This window comes from Salarias fasciatus, chromosome 15 (assembly GCF_902148845.1).
Source record: "Salarias fasciatus chromosome 15, fSalaFa1.1, whole genome shotgun sequence".
NCBI classification, from domain to species: Eukaryota; Metazoa; Chordata; class Actinopteri; order Blenniiformes; family Blenniidae; genus Salarias; species Salarias fasciatus.
In genome coordinates, this window is record NC_043759.1 from 998,227 (window position 1) to 1,020,871 (window position 22,645).

At 43.8% G+C, this 22,645-nt stretch overlaps 1 protein-coding gene across 8 annotated transcripts in view; it reads right to left on the reverse strand.

The window, feature by feature from the left end:
* Window positions 1–606: 606 nt before the first annotated feature.
* Window positions 607–22,645, reverse strand: part of LOC115402434 (eukaryotic translation initiation factor 5B-like) — a 51,114-nt gene continuing 29,075 nt past the window's right edge. For 3 of the 8 annotated variants that reach the window (XM_030110980.1, XM_030110981.1, XM_030110979.1), the window contains exon 10: window positions 16,312–17,679. In XM_030110980.1, coding sequence (XP_029966840.1) covers window positions 17,452–17,679 — 228 coding nt within the window. In that variant the 3' untranslated portion in view covers window positions 16,312–17,451. Of the gene's footprint in view, window positions 1,114–1,656; window positions 1,771–3,035; window positions 3,147–3,590; window positions 3,791–5,698; window positions 5,891–6,086; window positions 6,113–6,246; window positions 6,326–16,311; window positions 17,680–22,645 lie in introns of those variants that run through there. The other 5 variants (XM_030110985.1, XM_030110983.1, XM_030110987.1 and 2 more) reach the window with 5 other exon arrangements.

A 22,645-nucleotide genomic window follows, 5' to 3' on the forward strand; every position in this document is an offset into this window, starting at 1 on the left:
TCTGAAGGCTTTTACTCGGGAAATCAGACTACTGCACCAGGCTGCAATTAGATAGAACTTTTTAATCAGTAAACAGCTTTAAATTTACATACATCAAAGACAGTTAGTTCTGTCAATACGTCATGCAGACATTGTTCATCAAATCACTTCATCCTGTTCACGTCTCTTTTTTCTTTTCTTTTGACAGAAATGATCACTGTTCAATAAACTGCTCCTCACTGAGAACTGATTAAATACATGGTGTTAATTCAGTCAAATCTGGATTGGAACCCCCCCCCCCCCATTTCAGGTGAACCCCAGAGCTCCGTCCTGGGGCTCCTCCTCTTCAGCATCCATCACCCAGCTCCACCTCTCCACGGGACCCAACTTTTCTAGAATCACTTTCAAAATCCTCCTGAACACTTTCAAAAAACATCCTCAACTTCCTCCCCCATCAGTCTGATCTCCCCCACACCACCAGCCCCACCCCCTGCCTCCAGCTCTCTCTCCCTCAGGTCTTCCTCCACCTCTCTCTCCCTCAGGTCTTCCTCCCCGCTTCACCTTTGGTAGCACCACCTGACATCCAGAACATTAGCTCTCCACCTCTTTTCAAATCCAGATTTAAAACTCATCTCTTTCAATCTGCCTTCACATTGACCCCATTTATTTGGTGCTTTTTTTTTTTATTATTCTAATCTGATTGAAAACAATCATATCAGAGGATCTGAATAAACGGCCACTGCATGAAGCAGGCCTCTTTCACATTCATGGAGCAGCTGAGCTAGATTTTTTTCAGTATCTGATATGAGCTAAAGGTCTCTGCCACTGATCAGGTTCTCATCTTTAGTTTTGTCGTCAGCTGTCTTCAGTCAATCAGTATAAACATTGATAAATGTTTTCATTAAAATCTCAATATTGTCTCCAAATGAATCTGCGTTTTGTTCCAGGTTAGGATTCAGTCAGTCTTTCTGTAGACCTGAAGCTCTGATATCATTCACAGAAACAGTGATGAAGCTTTGTTGATTAATTTGATCCCTTCTGACCCAGACACGATGCATTGTGGTCCGTGCTGGTTGTGTCACTCTCGCTGATCGTCTGTGGTTCTGGAGTCAGTTGGTAATGAGGATTCTCGACCTTAAATAAAAGAGGGACAAAGCAGTTAGAGGAAAAAGAAAGCACATGACTGACTGGAATGTGTTTTTCTAGACCAACTGTTGTACAACTCCATCATTGTGAGCATTATTTTTAATAAAACAATCCATGTTCACAGTTCTTTCAGACTTGTTTCACTGCACTGGTCTGTTTGATTTGAAGAAATCGAACCTCAACACAGCGAGCTGAGAGTCAGGTCAGCACTGTCTGTGCATGCAGACTCTGGTCAGAGCGTGAAAGGATGATCAGAGGTGAGCTGCAGCTTGAGAGCACTCCTCTAAGATAAGTTATTAATAGTCTCTAGCCCGGTCAGGCTGGACATGTCGTGTTTTTGTTTCAGCAGCTGGTGGAGTGAAGCGTTCCACGAAATGAATAAAGGAACATCTGGAACATGAGTGTGGTTCTAGGTGGAGTACAGTGTTTGTGATTTAGACACAGTTTAGAACCCACTGTAGAACAGTTCCTGTGGAGAACCTGGACTTTTCAAATGGTTTGTAGCTGTCGGTGTTATTTGGTTTCACTCACGCCAATGGGGCAGGTATCATTACTGCTGTTCTCCATGAAGCAGCAGCGGCAGCAGACCTGGCAGGTTGCGCTGCAGCAGCGACGAACGCCTTCCCTGAGGCGAGCAAACCAATTCTGAAGGAGAAAACAAAATAATTCAGGTTCAGCCGGTTTCTCCAGTTTCCGGTTCACTTCCTGCTCCAGTCACTACGGCGGCGATATGAATCAGCATCAACATAATGCTGTCAGTGCAAGAATGAAGACCAAATATAATGTCAAGGAAGCTTTTGAACGTCAGAAAACGGAGGGAGGTTCTCCTGAGAACTGCAGTGTTCCACATTGTGCGATTAAAGTCTCAATAACAGCAGACTGAGGTTCCTCTGCTGACCAGAGAACATGGCACTCCCTGTGTTTGTTCAGTACATTTTTATATGAGAGATTTAAAGATGAAATAAAGAAGAAATCTACTGTGAAATAACTCCAAAAAGTTTCAGTTTGTCTCTTGTTATTGAGGAAACATTCCCTTTGAGTGAAGTGCGGCGCTCACATGGAGCGTCAGAGCGGCGCAGAGCGGCGCTCACACGGAGCACGGAGCGTCAGGGCGCCCCTTGTACGGCCACGGCGCCCCCCCAATACGTGGCGCCCTAGGCGGCCGCCAAGTTCACCTATGCCTAGAACCGCCACTGCTGGTGGTTCAGCTTATTCCTCACACTAAACAGAGTCAAAATCCTTGTCAGCATAAAAATGTGAACAATCAGCCACGTCCTGCCTGCTGGTGTCATTCTTGCCGATCGTCTGTGGTTCTCGCTCTGTTGGTATTGATCGTTCTCAGCCTTAAATCACAGAAGTACAAAGCAGCTGGTCAGGTAGTCTGAACAGCTGTCTAAAGTTCTGTCTGGCTCTGACGAACTGCTTCAGAGGATGAGTGGAACTGTCGTCGAGGTGTTGGGGGAACACAGCAGCACTCTGAGAAGGGAGCAGATCCTAATGCTGAAGCACGGTGGAGGTATCAGCAGGACTCTGGCTGCCTGGCAGCCTCAGCGTCCGGCTGGCTCGCCATCGTGGAGCTTGGAGGACATGTTCCTCAGAGTCCTGCTGGAGGACTCAGGGTGGATGTGCAGCTTCAGGAGCTCAGAAGATGCAGAGGTCAGAATGTTGAGAATGTGGTGATCAGAACACTTGGACATGTCGTGTTTTTGTTTCAGCAGCTGGTGGAGTGAAGCGTTCCATGAAATGAATAAAGGAACATCTGGAACATGAGTCGTACTCTGTGTGGTTCTCGGTGGAGTACAGTGTTTGTGATTTAGACACAATTTAGAACCCACTGTAGAACAGTTCCTGTGGAGAACCTGGACTTTTCAAATGGTCTGTAGCTGTCGGTGTTATTTGGTTTCACTCACGCCAATGGGGCAGGTATCACTGCTGCCGTTCTTCATGAAGCAGCAGCAGCAGACCTGGCAGATTGCGCTGCAGCAGCGACAGACGCCTTCCCTGAGGCGAGCAAACCAATTCTGAAGGAGAAAACAAAACAAACATCGATACAGTGAATGAACTGACATTCAGTTACATACGCCGCCTGTCTGTCGGCCGTCTTGGAGATGTGCTCTGAGCTCAGATTCCCCACATTTCCAACTGAGGTTTGGCGGAACAATGTGAGTGGGCGGGACTAGACGTCAGTACTTCCTGGATCGGGAGCCAATTGTTTGTGATTTCTCAAGCTTGTCAAAGCAGCAGTGCAGCGTTCTTGACTGAACATCTGCGCCACCTGCTGTGCGCAGTCAGCTGCTGGTTCGACACCCCTAAACGGTCCAAACATACCAAAACCTTCTCTTGCGATGTGACCCAGTGTTACTTGTTGCACCTTTAATTAAAGGATGAAGAGAGGAGTCGTCCCTCAGGGGGCACCAGCTCACACGTCTTTTTATTTTCATTGAGCAGAATAAAGAGTCAGTCACCTTTGTGTTGTGTCTGAAGAACGTCTTGATTTCAGCCTTCATCTTCCTGTTGAATTCACCGCTGAGGAGGTCGTTCTGGTAGAATATGCAGTCCACAGTCAGTCGGACTCTCCGGTCAGTCACCAGTCTGCTGCTGGGAGGAATCACTTGTTCAGGATTGAAGGTGTGATGCATCACCACCAGAACGGCTGCTTTACCAGCTGGAAACACAGAACATGAGTAAAGCTCAGTTTCCTGGAGGAGGAGAATCAACAATCCTGAAGAGAGCAGAGCATTAGGCTGAATTAATATTCATTAGCTCATCTTTCAGTGTGTTTTTGTGTCAAAACTGCCAGTGAGCAGTCTTGACTTAAAGGTTATATTATAAATTAAACATCAAGAAGCCAAAGGTTTGTAGGTGCAAAGATTGAAAACATCTATTTTATATATATTAGGGCTGTCACTTTGATGCATTAATTACATTAATTAATTACACCACAAATTAACACATTAAAAAATTAATCTAAGATTAATTATAGCACACTTGAGTTGCAATTCAATGTGATTGGAACTGTTGTCTTATTTAGAGGCATGTTATACTTGTAGTATTCCTTTTGAATTGCTGTATTGAGTTAGCTTTAGTATTCATTTTGAATTTAGTTTGCTTCAGTGGCTGTTTCAGACTCAGCCTTATTTTATTTCAAAATTGTTTTATCTATATTTGTACTGCATTTCTGAATAGAGCACCAGGCCAAATTGGTTTGCTGGGATGTATTTAAACTTTTTTCTTCTTTTAAATTTCATTCATGAAACAAACTGAAAGTTTTATTTGAGTTGCCTGATTGGGCTCAGAATTTATTTTGGACTAGACGTCCTGACTTAGCTTTCATTCATCATCAATAAAAATGTGGATTTCAAATCTTCTCTTCGCAGTTTATTCATTTGATCAGTCATGCACGACAATTCTGTAAAATCCTAGAATTCGAATTCTTCATTTGGGGAGATTAAAATGTGATTAATTAGATTAATTAATTACAAATCCTGTAATTAATTAGATTAATTTTTTTGATCTCATGACAGCACTAATATACACACACATACATACAATTTTTTTTTTTTTTTTTCACACCCCCTTGTGTCTGGGGACAGGGAAGTCTGGGCATCTCTGCTGAGACAGCTGCCCCCGTGACCCAGCGGTAGAAAATGGATGGATGGATGGATGGATATATTTTTCAGCTTTGAACAAGAAGTATCCCGTCCAAAATGATCCACACCTTCCTCGATTATTAATAGAAAAACCTTCAACTGGCCCCAAAAGAAATCAAACTCTTGTGATAACAGCTTAGCAGCTCTTTTCTCGTCTCCTTGTCCTGCACATCAGCGTCCTCTTAGGGGCGCTGTCTGGCTGCTTGTTGTGTCTTTCAGGTGGGCGGAGCTGGAGAGGCGTGGGACCGGCTAATTACTGGGATGGTTTCAGCTGCTATTGTTGACGCCACTACTGAAGTGGCGTCCTGACTGGATGTCAGCGCTGGATCGTAACAGCTACTATTGTATGTTAGATAAGCGTTTGTATGTTCAGCGTTTTTCTGCCTTGTGCGTTAACTTTGTTCTCAGTCTGGAGAAGCGCTCACAGCTCGCCATCTCGCCCAGCCGCCTCCTGCCTTTCCAGACTGACTGCCACCCGGTTCTGACCCTGGACTGCCCCCGAGCCTCGCCTTGGACCACCTTGGTTCTGCGACCCTCTCAACCCGCCGCCTGGACTCTCCGCCTTCTGGATCTTTATATAAACCAGCTCGGATCACATCCATCTCCGTCGCCTGAGCCTCCGTGCTGCTCCGTAACGCTCCTGTGGCTTGTTGGAACATTCATGCTCAGCAGTGAACTCCTTCAGGGTTCTGGGTCTTCAGCTCCTCACTCAGTCTGAGACTGATTCAAGTCAGACTGGGTGGCTGCACAACCTCCAAGTGATCAGGTTCTGGTCTACTGTGATCAGGTCCCCTGATTGGTTGGTCCCTGTCTCCAGTCTTTTTTTCTCCACACTTCCTGTCTCCACACTTCCTGTCTCCAGTTGTCCCTGTCTCTGGACTTCCTGTCAGGGAATCAGGAATGTTAGTTAAAACATGTCTCACCAGGAAGATGGTCCAGAGCATCAGTGACGTCTGTCCCAACCCGAGAAGAGACGGGACAGAAAACCAGACAGTAGTCAGCGTCTTCGGGAGACGTCCCCTCAGTTTGACCCACAGATTTAAAGATTCTAACAACAGACTGATGAGCTTCGTTTGTTATTCCTGTCGTGATGACGGAGAACCTCTTCCAAGAAACTGGAAACAGAAAAAAATGGAAATAATTGTGAGAATGATTCAAAAAGAAATCAGGAAAGAGAAAAATAAAATCTGACTCAGTTAAAACAACACACACACACACACACACACACACACACACACACACACACACACACACACACACACACACACACACACACACAGTGTGATAAAAACAGAGTTAATGATTTCCCACCTGGAGCTTCGTCCTCTGGCTCGTCTCTGAAAACACAGAGGAAGTTGAAGTGAACTCACTTAAACACAATGACAGGAAATGAAACACGACAGAGTTCACTGAACGCTGCTTCATTCAGATTATTTCAGATTATTTCAGATTAATCAACACGGGTACTCACTCGATCAGGTGAGGCTGGTCAGCCATGTCTGTGGTCTCTCAGAGGAGGAAGTTTTTCCTCCTCCCTGCTGAATTTCTTTCACTTTCACCTTACAGAGCGACTCCAGACTATTTCAGTCACAACCAGTCATGATGTCATTTCCTGTTCCTCTCAGGTCGGACATGTTTTCCTCTTATTGGAGCGTCTGAGCTTCTTGTGCCTGTAAAACCTTAAACCTGAGCTGAATAGTTCTGCATCTGACTGAGCTTTTTCAGGTCAAGTTGAGCTTTCTGAACATGTCAGCTGCAGGAGGGTCACTTGAATGTTTGAACAGTGATTCCACCTTGAAGAGCAAATAAAAAATAAGAGTTTAGAACAAGACAGGAGAACAGAAAAATGTTCTCTATCTATCTATCTATCTAAATCTATCACACATTCAGATAACTATTAAAAAACATTTTAAAAACAGTCACTGGTCAACTTGACCCAAAATGCAATAAACATTTATTTTGGCAAGAAGACACAGGAAGCGGTGCACTGCGACTGTCATCACAGTTTTTGACATGTCCCAGGAGAGATGTCTCAGCCTGTAGAAGAGGTAGGATCACACCGAGCAGCTGCGAGAACGGCACAGCTGTTCGCTTTCCGTGGAAACAAACCGGAAGGTTCTACAAGACGCTGTTAAAAAGATACGGAATGTTTGACTGGACTGACAGCAACGTGAATCAAGTCTGCAGGATGAACGTCTTTCAACTGTAATGAAACATGTTGAGAGACTCAGAGAAAGAGAGAGAGAGAGAGAGAGAGAGAGAGAGAGAGAGAGAGAGAGAGAGAGAGAGAGAGAAAGAGAGAGAGAGAGAGAGAGAAAGAGAGAGAGAGAGTCATGAGCAGCTCATTGGGAAAAGGGAAGTAACAAACATCCAGATGTTAGGTGGTAAATCTGAGTTTAAACCTTAATAAAAATTTTTTAATATCTTTTGTGTATCTTGGGGTCTTGTTCACAGTGGGGGACGGATGGAGCGTGAGATTGACAGGCGGATCGGTGCAGCGGCTGCAGTGATCAGTCGTTGTATCGGTCCGTCGTGGTGAAGAAGGAGCTGAGCCGAAAGGCGAAGCTCTCGATTTACCGGTCAATCTACGTTCCCACCCTCACCTATGGTCATGAGCTTTGGGTCATGACCGAAAGGACAAGATCCCGGATACAAGCGGCCGAAATGAGCTTCCTCCGTAGCGTGGCTGGGCGCTCCCTTAGAGACAGGGTGAGGAGCTCAGTCACCAGGGAGGAGCTCGGAGTAGAGCCGCTACTCCTCCACATCGAGAGGAACCAGCTGAGGAGGCTCGGACATCTGTTTAGGATGCCTCCTGGACGCCTCCCTAGGGAGGTGTTCCGGGCATGTCCCACTGGGAGGAGACCCCGTGGAAGACCCAGGACACGCTGGAGAGACTATGTCTCTCGGCTGGCCTGGGAACGCCTTGGGATCCTCCCAGAGGAGCTGGAGCAAGTGTCTGGGGACAGGGAAGTCTGGGCATCCCTGCTGAGACTGCTGCCCCCGCGACCCGGCCCCGGATAAGCGGTAGAAAATGGATGGATGGATGGATGGATGGATGGATCTTTTGTGAAGATACATCGACTTCCAGCCAGCTGAATGACCCTCTGTCACGGGCTGAGGGTGTCAGTATTGCTTCACTTGGACTAAGCAGCTGTGAGGAGGGTGGTAGGAACCCTGCTCACTGAAACACTCCAGATGTGTGGACTGCTTTACGGCATGCGTCACATCATGATAGAACATTGTTTAGCCACCATTAGATTCATGACCTCGTCGCTATCCGTCCTTCTCACAGCCACTGGAAACAAATGAAGGCGAGTCCATTCTGACAGCACGCCACCGGGAGCAGCATTTTACCACGCCGCTCGCTAGGCCTCATGGGAACTGTAGTATTCCTTCAGGAAAAACACTACCGCTTTGTCCACTGGCGCCGCCAAAATCAACGAAAACTGAAAGTTCCTTAGTGTTGCTTTAAATTTGTATCTGTGTATCGTGAGTTGTGTACTTGTATTTTTTTTCCCTCCTCACAAATACAACACAAAACTGTGGAATCACAGGAGCGCTAAAATACAATACAAATCTGTTAAAACAGTAAGGAAATACACGTGTAAAAATAAACAGGAATAAATTGATTTTGTCTTAGTTTTTCCCTTTGTTTTTCCCATTTTGTCATTTCTTTTTCCTTTTTTCCTTTTCTATTTCCATTTTGCTTTTGCTTTTACTGATGGACTGAGCTGTCAATCAAAGGGCTATGGGCGGGGCTTTCTGTGCAGGGCCACGAGTCAATACCTGATGGTGGGATTCCTGCTGACGTCTAAAATGAAGCGATATCACCTGAGAGGAGCGACACACCGGGCGGTTTGAGAGCTCACTAATGTGACACTGTGAGCAGATCGGACCAGCTGGATTTCTCAGTCTGGACTCTGCAGGATGTGAAGAAGTCAGTATCTCAGTGGCTCAGAGAAGAACTAGAAACTAACTAGAAAGTGCACTGCAGGGCGATGAAGACAGCTGTTTAGCTTCCGATGAGGCAGATGAGAGAAACTGAAACACGTTTAGTGAAAAGTAAAGAACATGCAGCTGGAAGCTTCTGGTAACATTTCCTATCTTTGCTTTCCTCTGAAACTTGAAGTGACGAGACTTTTCCTTCCATCCCAGACCTGAGATCAGTTTCCCTTAACTATTCCCTTACCTGTAAGCTGAAAAGCAGACCTCAGCGCCCTGCAGTGCACGTTCTGGTTATTTTCACTGTAACTCAACAAAAAGAAGGACTAACTGCTCCCGATCAACGGGTCTCTTGGTGACAGACTGTCGGTGACGGGGAGGCTGGATGTCGCTGCTCGTCAGCCTGTCAGCTGCTTCTGAGAGCGACTGAGACACTGACCTCTGAACGTCACACTGCAGCGTCCGGACAAGAGGAATCAGCTGCTCCAATCTGCTCAGTGGCACAACAGTCGGGGGGGGAACTGGGCAAACAGGACAAATAACAAATCAGCCCCGGCATCTTCAACCCACAGCAGCATCAGCTGACTGAGTCAAGCACTGACTTCTAGGTTTCAACTTTCTGTTTTTATTAAAATAAAGAACAGTGCAATAGAGATGTGCAGTAGAGTGAATAGAATGCAAAACAATGAATAAGCAACACGGAAAAGGTCATTTCCTCCCACCCCAAGCTCTGAGTTTTGAAATAAAAAGAGGGAAAGTGGAAGAAAAGTGACATTTTCAGAACAATAACTGTGAAACGTCTTTAAAGACTGATTGAAAACTGTCAACATTTGCTAATTTTTTATTTATTTATTTATTTTTTGGTTTACAATTTGTTCCAAAGGTTCTAGGTTGCATTAAACGGCTGTCAAACAAACAAAACAATTTTCTTCAAAAGCAGCATCCCGGGTTGAACTTTAAGCCACATAAATAAATGAGCTCAGGAGAGAAGATGATAAATGTGACCTCCTGTCACCGTCGCCCTCTGTTTGGCGAGCTGCCCCTCCCCTCGGTTCTGCCATGATTATCATTTCCATGTCACTCATCTGGTTGCAGTCTTATCTGTCATGAAATGTCCCGAGAGGTTAGGGGGTGTGGCTGAAGTTTCAGAGACAAGCAGGCAGAAGAGAGACTCATTTAACTTCTTTGCTATTTTATTAGATAATCCGGTAACACTTAACTTGAAGCACCCCTGTATAACACATTATAAATACATTATAGCACTGTATAACAAAAGTTATAAACACTCATAAATGATCACAATGCTTTTTAACCCACGATAGAGCATAGGGTTAGGGTTTGGTCCTGATGCTATGAAGCATTATGATCATTTATGAGTGTTTATAACTTTTGTTATACAGTGCTATAATGTATTTATAATGTGTTATACAGGGGGGCTTCAAGTTAAGTGTTACCGATAATCCTTTGTAGGTTGAAACATATATTTATGAACATATTGGTTAATATCTGTGGTTGAAAGATGGCAAAGTATTACCATAAATCCTCTTATAGCAGCCGGGGCTTTCATTTCTCTCAACTGTAGCTGCACCAGGCTTTTAATGGAAGGAGGCATGTATAAGAGAGAGGCTTGTATTTTAAAATTTTCAAAGAGAGCAGGAAGATCTTTAGTTTCAATTTTAACCCAGTAAAATGTCCTGAGCTCATTTATTTTTTCAATCGATGTAAAAAAATTAAATTTCAACATCGAGTTTAATGTTTTCTGTCCCTCCACAATTTTTACCAGACGCGTGTAATACACACAGTCGCCATACTGGGAGGACTGGCACTGTAGCACAGACTACTGTCCGTACAGTGCCGTAGCGCTTCACAGAGAAAAAGAAAAGAAAAAAAACAGGCTTATATTTGGAGGCGGCTTTTACGAGATTTCTTCAAAGACGCGCCCGGTCACTAAAGGAGACAGGCTTTTAATGGAATACAGGTCATTATTAGAGGATTTACGGTAAATTGTCAGTTGCTCCTAAATTCTCCTCCCCCTTCTAGAGAAACAGCAGATCCCACTGGGTCAGTCCAGGTGGGAGGATTGTGGGTAATGGAACCTCAAACAAGACAATGCTTTTCTATTTAAAAAAAAAATGCTTATTTGACAAACTATTGCCTAGTACCAGGTTTTCAGCTGTTCAGTCACTCAACAGATTACATTAAATGTACTTTTCACATGTTCTCCATGTCAGCAGTGCAGTCACAGGCTGGTAGGAACCTTTGTCCCTGTTATGTTCCTGCGGGACAGAATAAAGTTGTTCCGACTTCTCTTGAAGATGGCGTTGCCTGGTCTGTTACGAACCAGCTAAACCACAGAACATGGCGTCAGACGTGGTGCCAAAAGGTTCCAGAGAAGAAGAGACGAATGGGATAGCGCAAGTCGCCAGTGCACAAGACTGGTTCAGTCAAAAATGACCTCAGTCAGCGGCAGCTCGCATTGAGCCAATAGGAAGGAGCGAACGTCAAACGGCTCGTCAACATGGCGCAGTGTCAAGAAAAAACATCCAAAAAGTTTTCATTCAGGGCAGAAGGCTGGAGCAAATGGGTGAAAAAGCTTTGAGAGGTTCCGAACCGTGCCGGGACCGAAACCCAAACGGGTGAAAACGAAGTAAATGAGCTGATTGGATGAACTTTATGGGAGAAGAAGCCGAGGACATTTGGGTCTCTCTTCATCTCACCCAGGACAGGAGACTGAGGAGGACACTGTCAAACTGAGACCAGATGCTCATTTTGTGGCTCAGAGAAACATCATATTTGAAAGAGTTGAGTTTAATCAGCGGCAGCAAGAGATGAGAGACAAGACATACAAACACATAAATATCTATGACAGCTCGAGTTCCTTTTCTTTAGTTTAGTCATTTACTTAGTTTCATTCCATAATAATTGTTTCACTAAACTGTTGTTTGTTTCTGTTGTGCTGCTAATTGTTGGTTTTTAGTAAGCAGGTATTTTAAGTTGATTACTCAGATGAAGTGAAGGGTGGGACAAGATAACTTTCCACTTCCTCCCACTCCATTTTTTTTGAACATGGATAAAACATAAACTAATTTCGATTCTCTCATTGTTGTTGTTGTTTTGTTGTTCGATGTTTTGTGTCTTTAGCTTATAGTCTGGTTCTATGTTTAAATGTTGTTTGTTTTCAAAAAAAATAATTTAAATAAATAAATTGGGCGAGTCGGCTGACAGTTTCATCTCCACCCTGTGTTGTTTAGCAGAAGATTCCATCTGTGTCTCCATCTGGCAGACCAACAACCGGGTCCAGACTTGGTGCCGATCAGGACCTCGGACCACACAGGACACGGGACCACCGCCTGCCATCCGCTGCCGGTGCTGCTGGACCGAGACCGGCCGTCATCACGGCAGAGATCCTGGAAAGACAAACAGAAATCTGCCGTGACCGGGCTGGAAGGAATCAATAATCAACAATACACTGAACGAAATTAATGACAATTTATAGAAGTCTGAATAAAATGTGTGACTAAAAGTCCTCTGTCTGGATTTAATCTCCCCTCAGCTAACATGCTATATCCAGGCTACTGGCATCACATCACTGATTAAATGAATCATTTGCTAAACTTCAGCCTCTACGTGTCTGCCCTGTGACAGACTTCTTACAGAAACCAGCAATACGTCTCATAAACAAAGGGAATTATTTTGCTCACAGTACCATTTGCCAAATCACATATTCTGAAACTTAATGACTTTTCTTTCTTTTATTTCTTGCGTGGCTCTCGGAGGAGGCGGATGCTCTCTCTAAGCTCCTCCCCCTCCCTGGTGTCTCTGTTTGCTGCCAAACTTTGTCTCGTCTGTTTGACCGGAGCAATCGCTTGGCTTTGGTTTTTTTCTCAAATAAATCAACAAACCAACCATGGAGTTGATCAGCTGGTCTCTCAACACAATTGATACGATCATTACAACAAAGAGCAGAGGAGCGGGGATCCTTCCTGCTCGGATGACACCGGCATGCTGATCGGCCTGAGCTTATGGAGAATGGGCCATTTTCACAGCTCCACTACTTCCTGAAATTAACTGTGCACATTCATTTCCTGTCTTGCATTATTGGCCAAAATGATTAATCCAGGTGTGTCTTGTTGCAGCAGTCTAAACCAGACACACCTGGATTAATCAGTTTGGCCAATAATGCAAGACAGGAAATGAATGTGCACAGCTATTTTCAGGAAGTAGTGAAGCTGTGAAAATACCCCATTGAGATGACAGCCACCGTATAAGACGTCCAACGGCTGATGGTCTTTACAAACAAACGGGCAAAAGCTGACACTGACCGTTCTGGCAAACTCATTTAGAAGATGAACAGTTTGATTGGGGTTGTGGACGATTTGAGACGCAAGTTGGAAGTCATCATCACCAAGACCTGCTGTCTGAGAAGCTGAGAACCAATCAGAGGAAGGCAAACGGCTCCTTCCACACCAAAACAAGATACCAGCTGATTGCATTCTGGAGCCCCTTGGAATTCCCCTTGGAGTCTCCAATCGTGTGGTCCTTCTCTTCAGTCCAGGGTGTCCAGTCCTCACGCATGTCGTGAGCAAGATCCTTATTCTGAGTTCAGCTTTCATTGAGTCATGTGGGAAAAGGAAGGGGGTGGGGGAAAACCTGACCTGCACATCAGGTCAAGAGCAAATAAATCACTTCGTCTAAATAAACTAACAAAATAAACATAATCACTGTGACATGCAACAGTGCTGCTGCTGCACATTCAGACCCATCGTCTGCTGAAACACTAACATTAACTTCTCTCTTTACGTCTCTCACATCCTTCATTTCACTCAAAGAAAATAAACATATGACGAAGGTTATAAGGTGAGGAAAGAAGAAGTGCCCCATGCTTCACTCTGCTAGCTGTTAGCATTTAGCTCTAGTGGCATGGCTGTCTCGATGAACAAAACCAAAATAAAATCTTAAAACTCACCAGAGCTGCTGAGGTTCACAATCCTAAGTTTCCTTGAATCACAGACCAAATGAATATCCCTTCACATGTCTTCCAACATCACATATTTGCGCTCTCTTCTTGACTAGCTGCTAGCTTCTCTCTCGGCTTTCAGCTGCACTGAGCTGCAACTCTTTTTTTCCTCTGACAACTCTGAATTATTAAACACCAACAGAGGCTGCAAACACTTTTAAAACATCTCAAACGATGATAAACATATGTTTTTAATAGGGCTGTCAAAAATAAAGCGTTAATTGCATTAATCAATTTATGTAATCAATCTCGTTAAAATTTTTAATGCAGTTTAACGCATGCGCATCATGACAAGCCTCACCTCTACCAGCGGGTGGCGGTAGTGCACCCGCGTGGAATGCAAGCTGCCTGCAAGCTGCCAGCGACCAAGAAGAAGAAGCCTCACCTCAGCCTCGGCTGATCGAGAAGCTTTTCCGGCACTACACACTGTTTATCTGCTCCTTTATTACGGATTATTTAGAGAAAATTAAGCACATACACTGTCAGTACCTTATCATTAAGTATTAAAGTTTATTTAGCCTTTTTTTCTGTTTCTGAATCGCGGGGCGGCACCGGAGCGATTAGTTACTTTCACTTCTGTCTGCAGACCTTCTCCTCCCTCCAGACAGAGTCTCTCTCTCTTTCCATGAGTTTTTCACTCTTTTGGTGTCTTTAAGTGGAGCCATCAGGCTGGAGCTCCGTCTACTTTCACTTTTACCGTCATGTTTTGTTTGCCGTGGCGCTCTGGCGCAGGCGTAGACTGCCGCGATAGCGCTACGCGGTCTCAAAATCTAGCTGTTGCGCGGACGTCCGCGGATCGGTCCGCGGACCCCAGCGGACAGGAATCCATGACGATGTTTACGTCACGCGGACCAACGCGCAGCGCACACCCACGCAGACATGTGAAGCTGGACGGGCAGCAGACAGGAGGCAGAGGAGGCCTGGCGTCAACTCATTTATCAAAACAGAAGAAGAAAGCAATATGGAGGGAGAGAAGCCACTGGCCTCATGAATTCTACTGGTTTGATTAAAAAATGTTGAAGCAGTTTTCTGTTTTCCACACAAAAAGGAACACTGGCTCAGAATGCCCTGTTTAATTGTGAAAGAAAAGTGTGGTATCTCTTAGTTTTACTTTTCTTGTGGTTCTACAGTTGTTACAGACCTAAAAATGTAACTGCTGCCAAAAGCCAACTTTAGAGGGACTGCAGAGGGAGCGCTGCACACACACACACATTATGTTATGGTGTGCATGTTTTAGTTTTTTGAATATTTATTTTATTTGGAGCCTTAAATATAAAACACATCACGTGTTAAATATATATAATCACGTCCTGTCGTTTTTTTGTTAATGCAATACAGGAGAAAAGGGTATATTTCAGACATAGTTGTAGTCGAACCTCACACTGTGCCGACGATACCGGGAACCATTACCGCGGGAAGTAGGGGTGCTGGGGGGGGCTGCAGCACCCGGTCTTTTGTCACGCAGTCACACCACATATTGTATTTGTCACGATGAAAAAAAAATCCTGGTACAGTTGTCTGGTGCACCGTTGTTGCGCCTGGTGTCCCCTTTGGATGAGGGCGCCTGTGCCACGCTCGTGCCCCCCCCCCCCCCCGAATAAAAGCGCATCTGAGGCGCAGCACCCCCTGTTGACAATACGTTCCTGCGGCCATGCCGGGAACGACACTGTAACTCCTCCGGAGGTGTTATATATGTTGTACCACTGAACAACATGCCGGCCAGCTGGACCACAGAGCAGCCATCTGAGCTTCATTCACACCTGAACCAGATCGACCTGGATGTGAACACAGCACCTCAAACACCTCTGCAGAAAGAATCAGTCTAACGTAACACTCCACTGGCAAAATAAATGAAATGAAATACATTTAAGCCTTTAACCGTTCTCATGTTCTTTTATTGTAAATAAACTGAAAATACGTATTTAAATCATTGTTTTGAATCCATGTTTAAGCTTCTATTCATTTGCATACTTAAATTTCCGTGAATGTTTCCCACTGGACCACATCAGTATCATCAGAGGACGACAGTTTGGTCAAATCTGGATTTAATTTGAGGTGGGATTATTACCTGATTACAGACATGGTGCATTCAGACGGGACTAAAAACACAGATGAGATTATTACAAACCACCAGAGGTCCTGAGGTCATCCTGATCCAGTGTGAACTGGGTTTAAGACCAGATTTCAGACCCAGACATGAACGTCAGCCTCAGCTCCATCACTCAGTCCCTCCAGCAGCTCCACCCTTCAGGTTGAAGAGGATTCCACATTCACTTCATCCCTTCACATCCACATGATCCACATGTTGGGATTCTTCCAGCTTTGGTCTCTCAGGACGATCATCTGTGTTCAGAGCTGGCCTGTAGCATGGGCAGGAAAATGCTCAGGAGCATCCATCAGGGGGCGCCGCTGCACCAGCAGCACCAATGGTAAATCAACAACAAGGTGTAACTTTTACTAATTTACAAGTGTTGTACTACATAAGCAAAGACTATTAAATAATCACAGTAGTGTACAATATTATTCACTGAGTTGTCTGCACCCCGCTGCCCCCCTCCCCTAAAGGTCCCCTCCCCGATTCGCCACATGATCGTTTCTGGACGTCCCCCATCAAAATATCAAGATATGATGACAAAATGACCAGAACTGTCTGGTGTCCAGGGAAGAAAAAAACAAGAAAAGGAGGAGAACAGAAAGAAAGACGGAGGTAATGTTACATGTAATGGTTTCTCTGCTGCAGAACGCGACGGTAACCTGGATTAAGCTACATGGCTGCTAATCACTAATCAGTAAATACCATGCTAGCTAACTGTTTTAATGCCAGTCAGTCTTGTCGAGGGGCTTCTTGTTATGCAACATAATTTAGACCATGTAGAAAACTACTGGTTCTCCCGCCTTACAGTCCTCAAGAGATTTAGATGAGATCGTTTCAGAAGGTGTTTACATTCTTCTTATTATCATTATTATTGCTTTTGATTGCCGTCTGGTTAGCTAACCTGCTGGTAACAGTCACTTTTCCACCCATATCTGATAGTTGTAAGCCGAGTTGTTGAGGCTCATCATTAATGTTGAATCAGTACCACATGAGAGGGAACGCTGCTGTGAACATCAGCTCTGCTGTCATTCAGTCAGATCAGTATTATAACCTGAATACTGCAGTTTACTGCTGCTTTACATTGTGCTGCTCAGCATTTCACTGTAATGACAATAAACTGGACATCGAATCTGCAAATCAGAAACAAATGTAATGCATGCTATACATGCTTTCTATAGTGAGCATCATACGTGTATCTCTGTTTGGTGTTTTTAGTTTTTATATTATTTCATTTTATTCTTGGAATCTTATGTTTTTATTCTTAGATACTCAGTGGAGTCACAGACTCTTAAGACGCCCTGCTGAAGTTTCTAAATCCTCTCCTGGATCATCTGCTGCTTCACTCCAGAATGTGGGCTACACTCTCCTCCACACTTCCTGTTCCAGTGGCTGCTGCTGAAAGAAGCTTGATGTTTGATTTTGTGAATAATTTATACTTCATGTTAACTATACTTATTTCATTGTTTTTTTGTTTTTTTTTATTTATTGATCTAATACTTATGATCTTGTTGACTAAGCTGATTGGGGAATTTGCTTTCTTTAAATAAAAAAAGGTCAAAGACAAAGCTGTCAAGTTTCTTGTGAGTATACTGGATCCGCTGGGGAAGCAAAGGGGGCGCCACCTACAACCTCGCTGAGATCTCTGGACTGGTCGAGGCCTTGTCGGCCTCTGTTTTCATGGATGTCTTGTTTTCTTCACCGCCTTTGGTATGTTGACTTTCACTGGACTGGGATTGAACAGGAGTCTCAGGCTGCTTCTTCTGCTCTGTCGGTTTGCTCTGTTTGTTTCCGTCTTCCTTGTTCTGTGGCTTCTCTTCATCTTTCCTGGAGGTGGTGCTCTTTGGACCAGACTGTTGAGATTTGATTGGAATCATAAAAAGAAAAAAAAATCTGTGAAAAACAAAGTAAACCACTCGTTTCATCATTTGAACAAAACTGTGAAAAACTGAACCGTTAAAACTGTCGGTATCACTGAGACTGACAAGCAGGAAGTGGGCGTGGCTTAATGGAACCAACAGAGTGATGGATTTTAATGAATAAAAATAAAAGTAGTTGGAGTTCTAGGAGATCTAGAAGACGTCTTGGTGTCATGTTTTTCTTCTACAAGAACTTTCTCATTGCTCCGTTGCTTTTTCACATTTCAGGTTCAGAGATATGATGCACGGAAATGAAAAACTGTCTGTCCTGAACCTGAGAAGTGTCATTTAGCCTCCTAAAGCAGAGTGCCTGCATTTTTATGTCATTTATTTTGCTGCTTATCTGCTGTTTTATTACAGATTATTGACATAAAAAGAAGCATGTACATTGTTGATTATTATCATTTAGTCTTATTTTGTCTTATTTTTTTCCCTGTTTCTGAGTGTGTGTGTGTGTGTGTGTGTGTGTGTGTGTGTGTGTGTGTGTGTGTGTGTGTGTGGAGGGGGAGCACATCATATTTAATCAATAAGTAATCCATACACACACATACTTGATCTCTAATCCAGTCCCCAGTGAGAGGTCTTCCACAGTACAGGACAGTCTTTCATTGATGAGCATCAGAACTCTGAACCACAACTGTGCAACAACACTAAGAAATAGAAATAACCTTCCTCTCCTCTGTCTGTGGGCCGTGGCAGCAAAACACGGCAACGCAGAGAAAAAAGTATTTAGTCATGTCTATAGAATAAAAATTGCAACACAACAGTGTTTTGACCAGAATTTGTCCTGAAATGCATCTTTTAGAAATCGACCCATCTGAGATGGACACACAAGTCACTGGTGATCACGACAAAACGGAGGAACAATAAAAAGTAGTTTTAGGGCTTCCTGGTAATGGTATTAAAGCTCTAACAATTGTGCATAATAAAAATAGAATGAAGCAATGTTGTGACCCGAGTGGACGCATGCGTCCGGGTTCATATCTGGCTGTAATGACTGTTAATTCCAGTAAAAATCAGAGTTCTCCTGTCCTGTGTGAATGCAATGAAAGAAACACAGACGTCAGGGGGAAATTGACAAATGACCAGAGGTCACAGGTCATTCTAGTCAGCGCTAAATGCACATTGGTGTGTCGATCAGGTAAGAATAGATGTCTGGCCTCTGAAGTGTGGAAACTTCTTCTCCTCCTTCCACTCAGCTGCATCTAATGCATCTGACTCATTAAGATGTATCAGATTGACCAATGCAGCAGAACTGATTTTATTACTGGCTGATAAACTGTTGTAGAACACGGATAAACTCAACAACTGGGGCCTATTTCACCAAGCAGGTTGAAAAAACTCTGAGATTAATCCTGAACTCTGTGTTGATCTCCTCTGAAGGGAAAACGCTGGGTTTTTGGTTCCACAACAGCTGATTTGAGTTGTATTACTCAACTTCAGGTAGTTTCACCTGGAGTTTAGCACGTGCACGACAACTATAAAAAGCCAGCATTAATGGAGCACCGATTCAACGAGTCACCATGGCAACAGAGAAGCGCAGAGCGACATATGGAAGCTGGAACACATTTTTTGAAAAAAATGCAACACCGCTGCAGCAGCGAAGGAGAGGGAGACGGCGTGGCAGAAAGTTGCTGCCCGTGTCAATGAGTAAGTTTAAAAGTAGCCCTTTATATCAGAATATTATTGAATATTAAATATTATTACAGGGAAACTGTTTGAATGGTTACCAATTAAGGTATTTCATTTAGGTGTAATCCCGCGGGGAAGAAACGCAGCAGCTAAAGATGAAATACAAAAACATTGTTCAAAAGACCTCGGCATGATCTCACTGAGGTTCATCATCTTAAGCATGTTTAACATTGTAAAGTAGCATAAATACTAAGTGGCTGATGGACTGTGCAGTTGTTTTATGTCACACATCTATATCATGTTATGTTAAATAATTTATCCTATTTAATCTCATATTATTATCTATAATTTGAGTATAATATTTAAAAAATGTTATTGATACAAATATTTATTTTGTCTTTCATGTCCTTTTCTTCTTTTGGCCCAGACTGTGAAGGTTCTCTCTGCTGCTGGAGCCCCTTCATGCTACAACCAACCTGAAGCTGTCAGCAGGAAATACTCACAATATTTCTGCCAAATGTTAGTTTGGAAAAATATACGCAAATATACTGAAAGATGTTATTTATCCAGGATGAGGAGGATGAAACGTGCCTGCTGCCTTCACAGAGGATCCAGACAGTCATATGGAGGTACGTTACTGATTGTTCTCTTCCCATTAAAACTCTGAATACTCCTGTGGAACATAGAGCTCGACATTTAGCCGACACTGAAATATTCAACATTGTCATCCTTTTTAACAGATCATGGCTGGTCAGCAGCAGGATGGTCCCTCAACTCCCACATCACAGATCAACACTGTGAGATGATGTTCAGTAAACACCAGAGGCTCATTTCATTCAGTTCATGTGCAGCTGGATAATTTCATGTCCTCTATGTATTCCCAGTTACCAGTCAAAGACATTTACAAAATCCACTGACTTAACAAGACAGAGAAATCCCTTAAAGAACAGCAGCATCTGGACCTCCAGATGAAGAAGACGAAATTGAGACACTGGAGCAGAAGCTGCAGGTGGGTTCATGGTCACAGTGAATTATGTTCACTACTGGAACATGAACTAAACCCTTTATTTTTATTATTATTATTATTGTAGGAAATAAAGAAGACAAAATGAATTGTGTGTCATGTCTTTTATTTGCTGTGGTGTAATGATGGTGGTGATTAAACTCCTCAGCGCTCTGCATCTCCAGTGTTATATAAAAAACTCCCATTTGCAAAGAACCGCAGCACAACACACAACATCTGCTGGGATGTGAGAGCACCACTACATCTGGTTATGTTGCAAAATATGGATGGAAAACATTGTGAAATGCAGTGTATTGATTGAGACGTGAAGCACAAACAATCACTCAAAATTCTAGACAAGAAGCCACGCCAATACCACCATTACACAATCCTTCAAAAATACAAAATGTTAAACTTCAACAACATCCAGAAATATGCCTCAATTAGAATGACACACAAAATATTAAATACTCTGCACCCGCACCTCTTCAGAACTTTATCAAGTACACCTCGGCAGTAACATCGTGATCCACACGAGCTTCTACCACTGGGCAATGTCATATACCAAGACTTAAAACAACATATGCCCAGTCAGCCTTCTCTTACAAAGCTATTAAACTCTGGAATGACCGGCCGACTACTCTGAAAACTCAGATTATCTCACCTTCTCCACAGAACTTAAAAAGTGGTTGGGGAATAACCAACACTGCCAACACACACTGGGTTATTAAGATCTAAGCTATGAGCCCAAGCACATATGAACAGAACTGAGATGGTGTAAATGTGCAATATTTTATATGTAAATATGGGTGTTTTTAACTTTTATTGTGACATTGTAAATGATATGTGTATGTAAATTGAACATGGATTTGATTGTGTGTCTGGGTTGTTATGAGATTGTGTGGACAAATGTTGCATGTGTGAGTGCTAGGGTACTGAGAGAGTGAATTTTTAACTGCTCGTATTGATGTATTGTAAGTAAATTTTATCCTTGTAACCAGGGACTGCAGATGGAAACTGGCTGTGTAGCTCTAATCTGGTGCAGAACATCTCTGTCTTGAACTTAATGTCTCTGTACATTGTCCCGTCAAATAAAGACTAAACTAAACTAAACTAAGCAGTACTGTTCAAAAAGATAACTGTCCGGAAACGCCAAAACATCTCTGCGCGGTCTGTAAATAATCTACCGACGAATTTTCAATTCACGCTGCAGTAAAGCCGCTCCTTCATCTACAGGATCGCTGATAAAAGGACATGATATTTTGACAGATACACAAAAACTCACCAGCTGACTGAATGAATGAGGAAATGGAACAGCGGTGTGGCTGAAAGGGGGCGGAGCCAGAGAGAAACTTCAGGGTTGACTGAGAAAAACCTGCTTCCGACCAGGTTAGAGTCACAGAGTGTGTTACTGCGGTGACTGACCACAGTTTCAGTTCCCTCTCCTGGTGGAACAGGCTGGAGAAACTCCTCTCTCTCTGGTTTGAGTTCTCTCCCTTTGTGGAATGGAAATCTCAGAGTTTCCCTCATTTCCGGGTTATTGAACACAGTTTTCTTAAAACCTGCTTGGTGAAATAGACCCCAGGGGCGGCTCTTTCTGCAGTCAGGTTGCGCTTTGTTGGTAAACCAATAATCCCTCTATAGACCCTGATGGCTGGAACCTCTCCTATCTGATCAAGACTCCCACAAGCCTGTATCCCAGTCCAGAACATGTTTCTGTCAGACTAATAAATATGAGGACACTCTTGTCGCTAGCTTAAACAGCCAAATATTGCCACATGAGGTGAAAAGGAGGATTGGGATGGGGAAGTCTCAAGATGTGGAAGTCTGGAGACAGGCACATCTTCCTTCACACCCTCCTGTTCTGATTTGGGGAGAGGCAGGTTCCAGTTTCTCTGTTGGGGCCAAGTTAATGTGGTCTAAATGAAGTGTATCCAAGGATCAACTCTTGGCTTCAGTCTCTCCCAGTAGAATTTACTGGCAGTTACTTTGAAAAGTCCAGATAAAATCCGGATCCAAGCAGCTGAAATGAGTTTCCTCCGTAGGGTGGCTGGACGCTCCCTTAGAGACAGGGGGAGGAGCTACGTCACCAGGGAGGAGCTCAGAGTAGAGCCGCTACTCCTCCACATCCAGAGAAGCCAGCTGGCTCAGCATCTGTTTAGGATGGAGCCTCCTGGATGCCTCCCTGGGGAGGAGTTCTGGACATGTCCCACCAGGAGGAGGCCCCAGGGAAGACCAAGGACACGCTGGAGAGACTATGTCTTT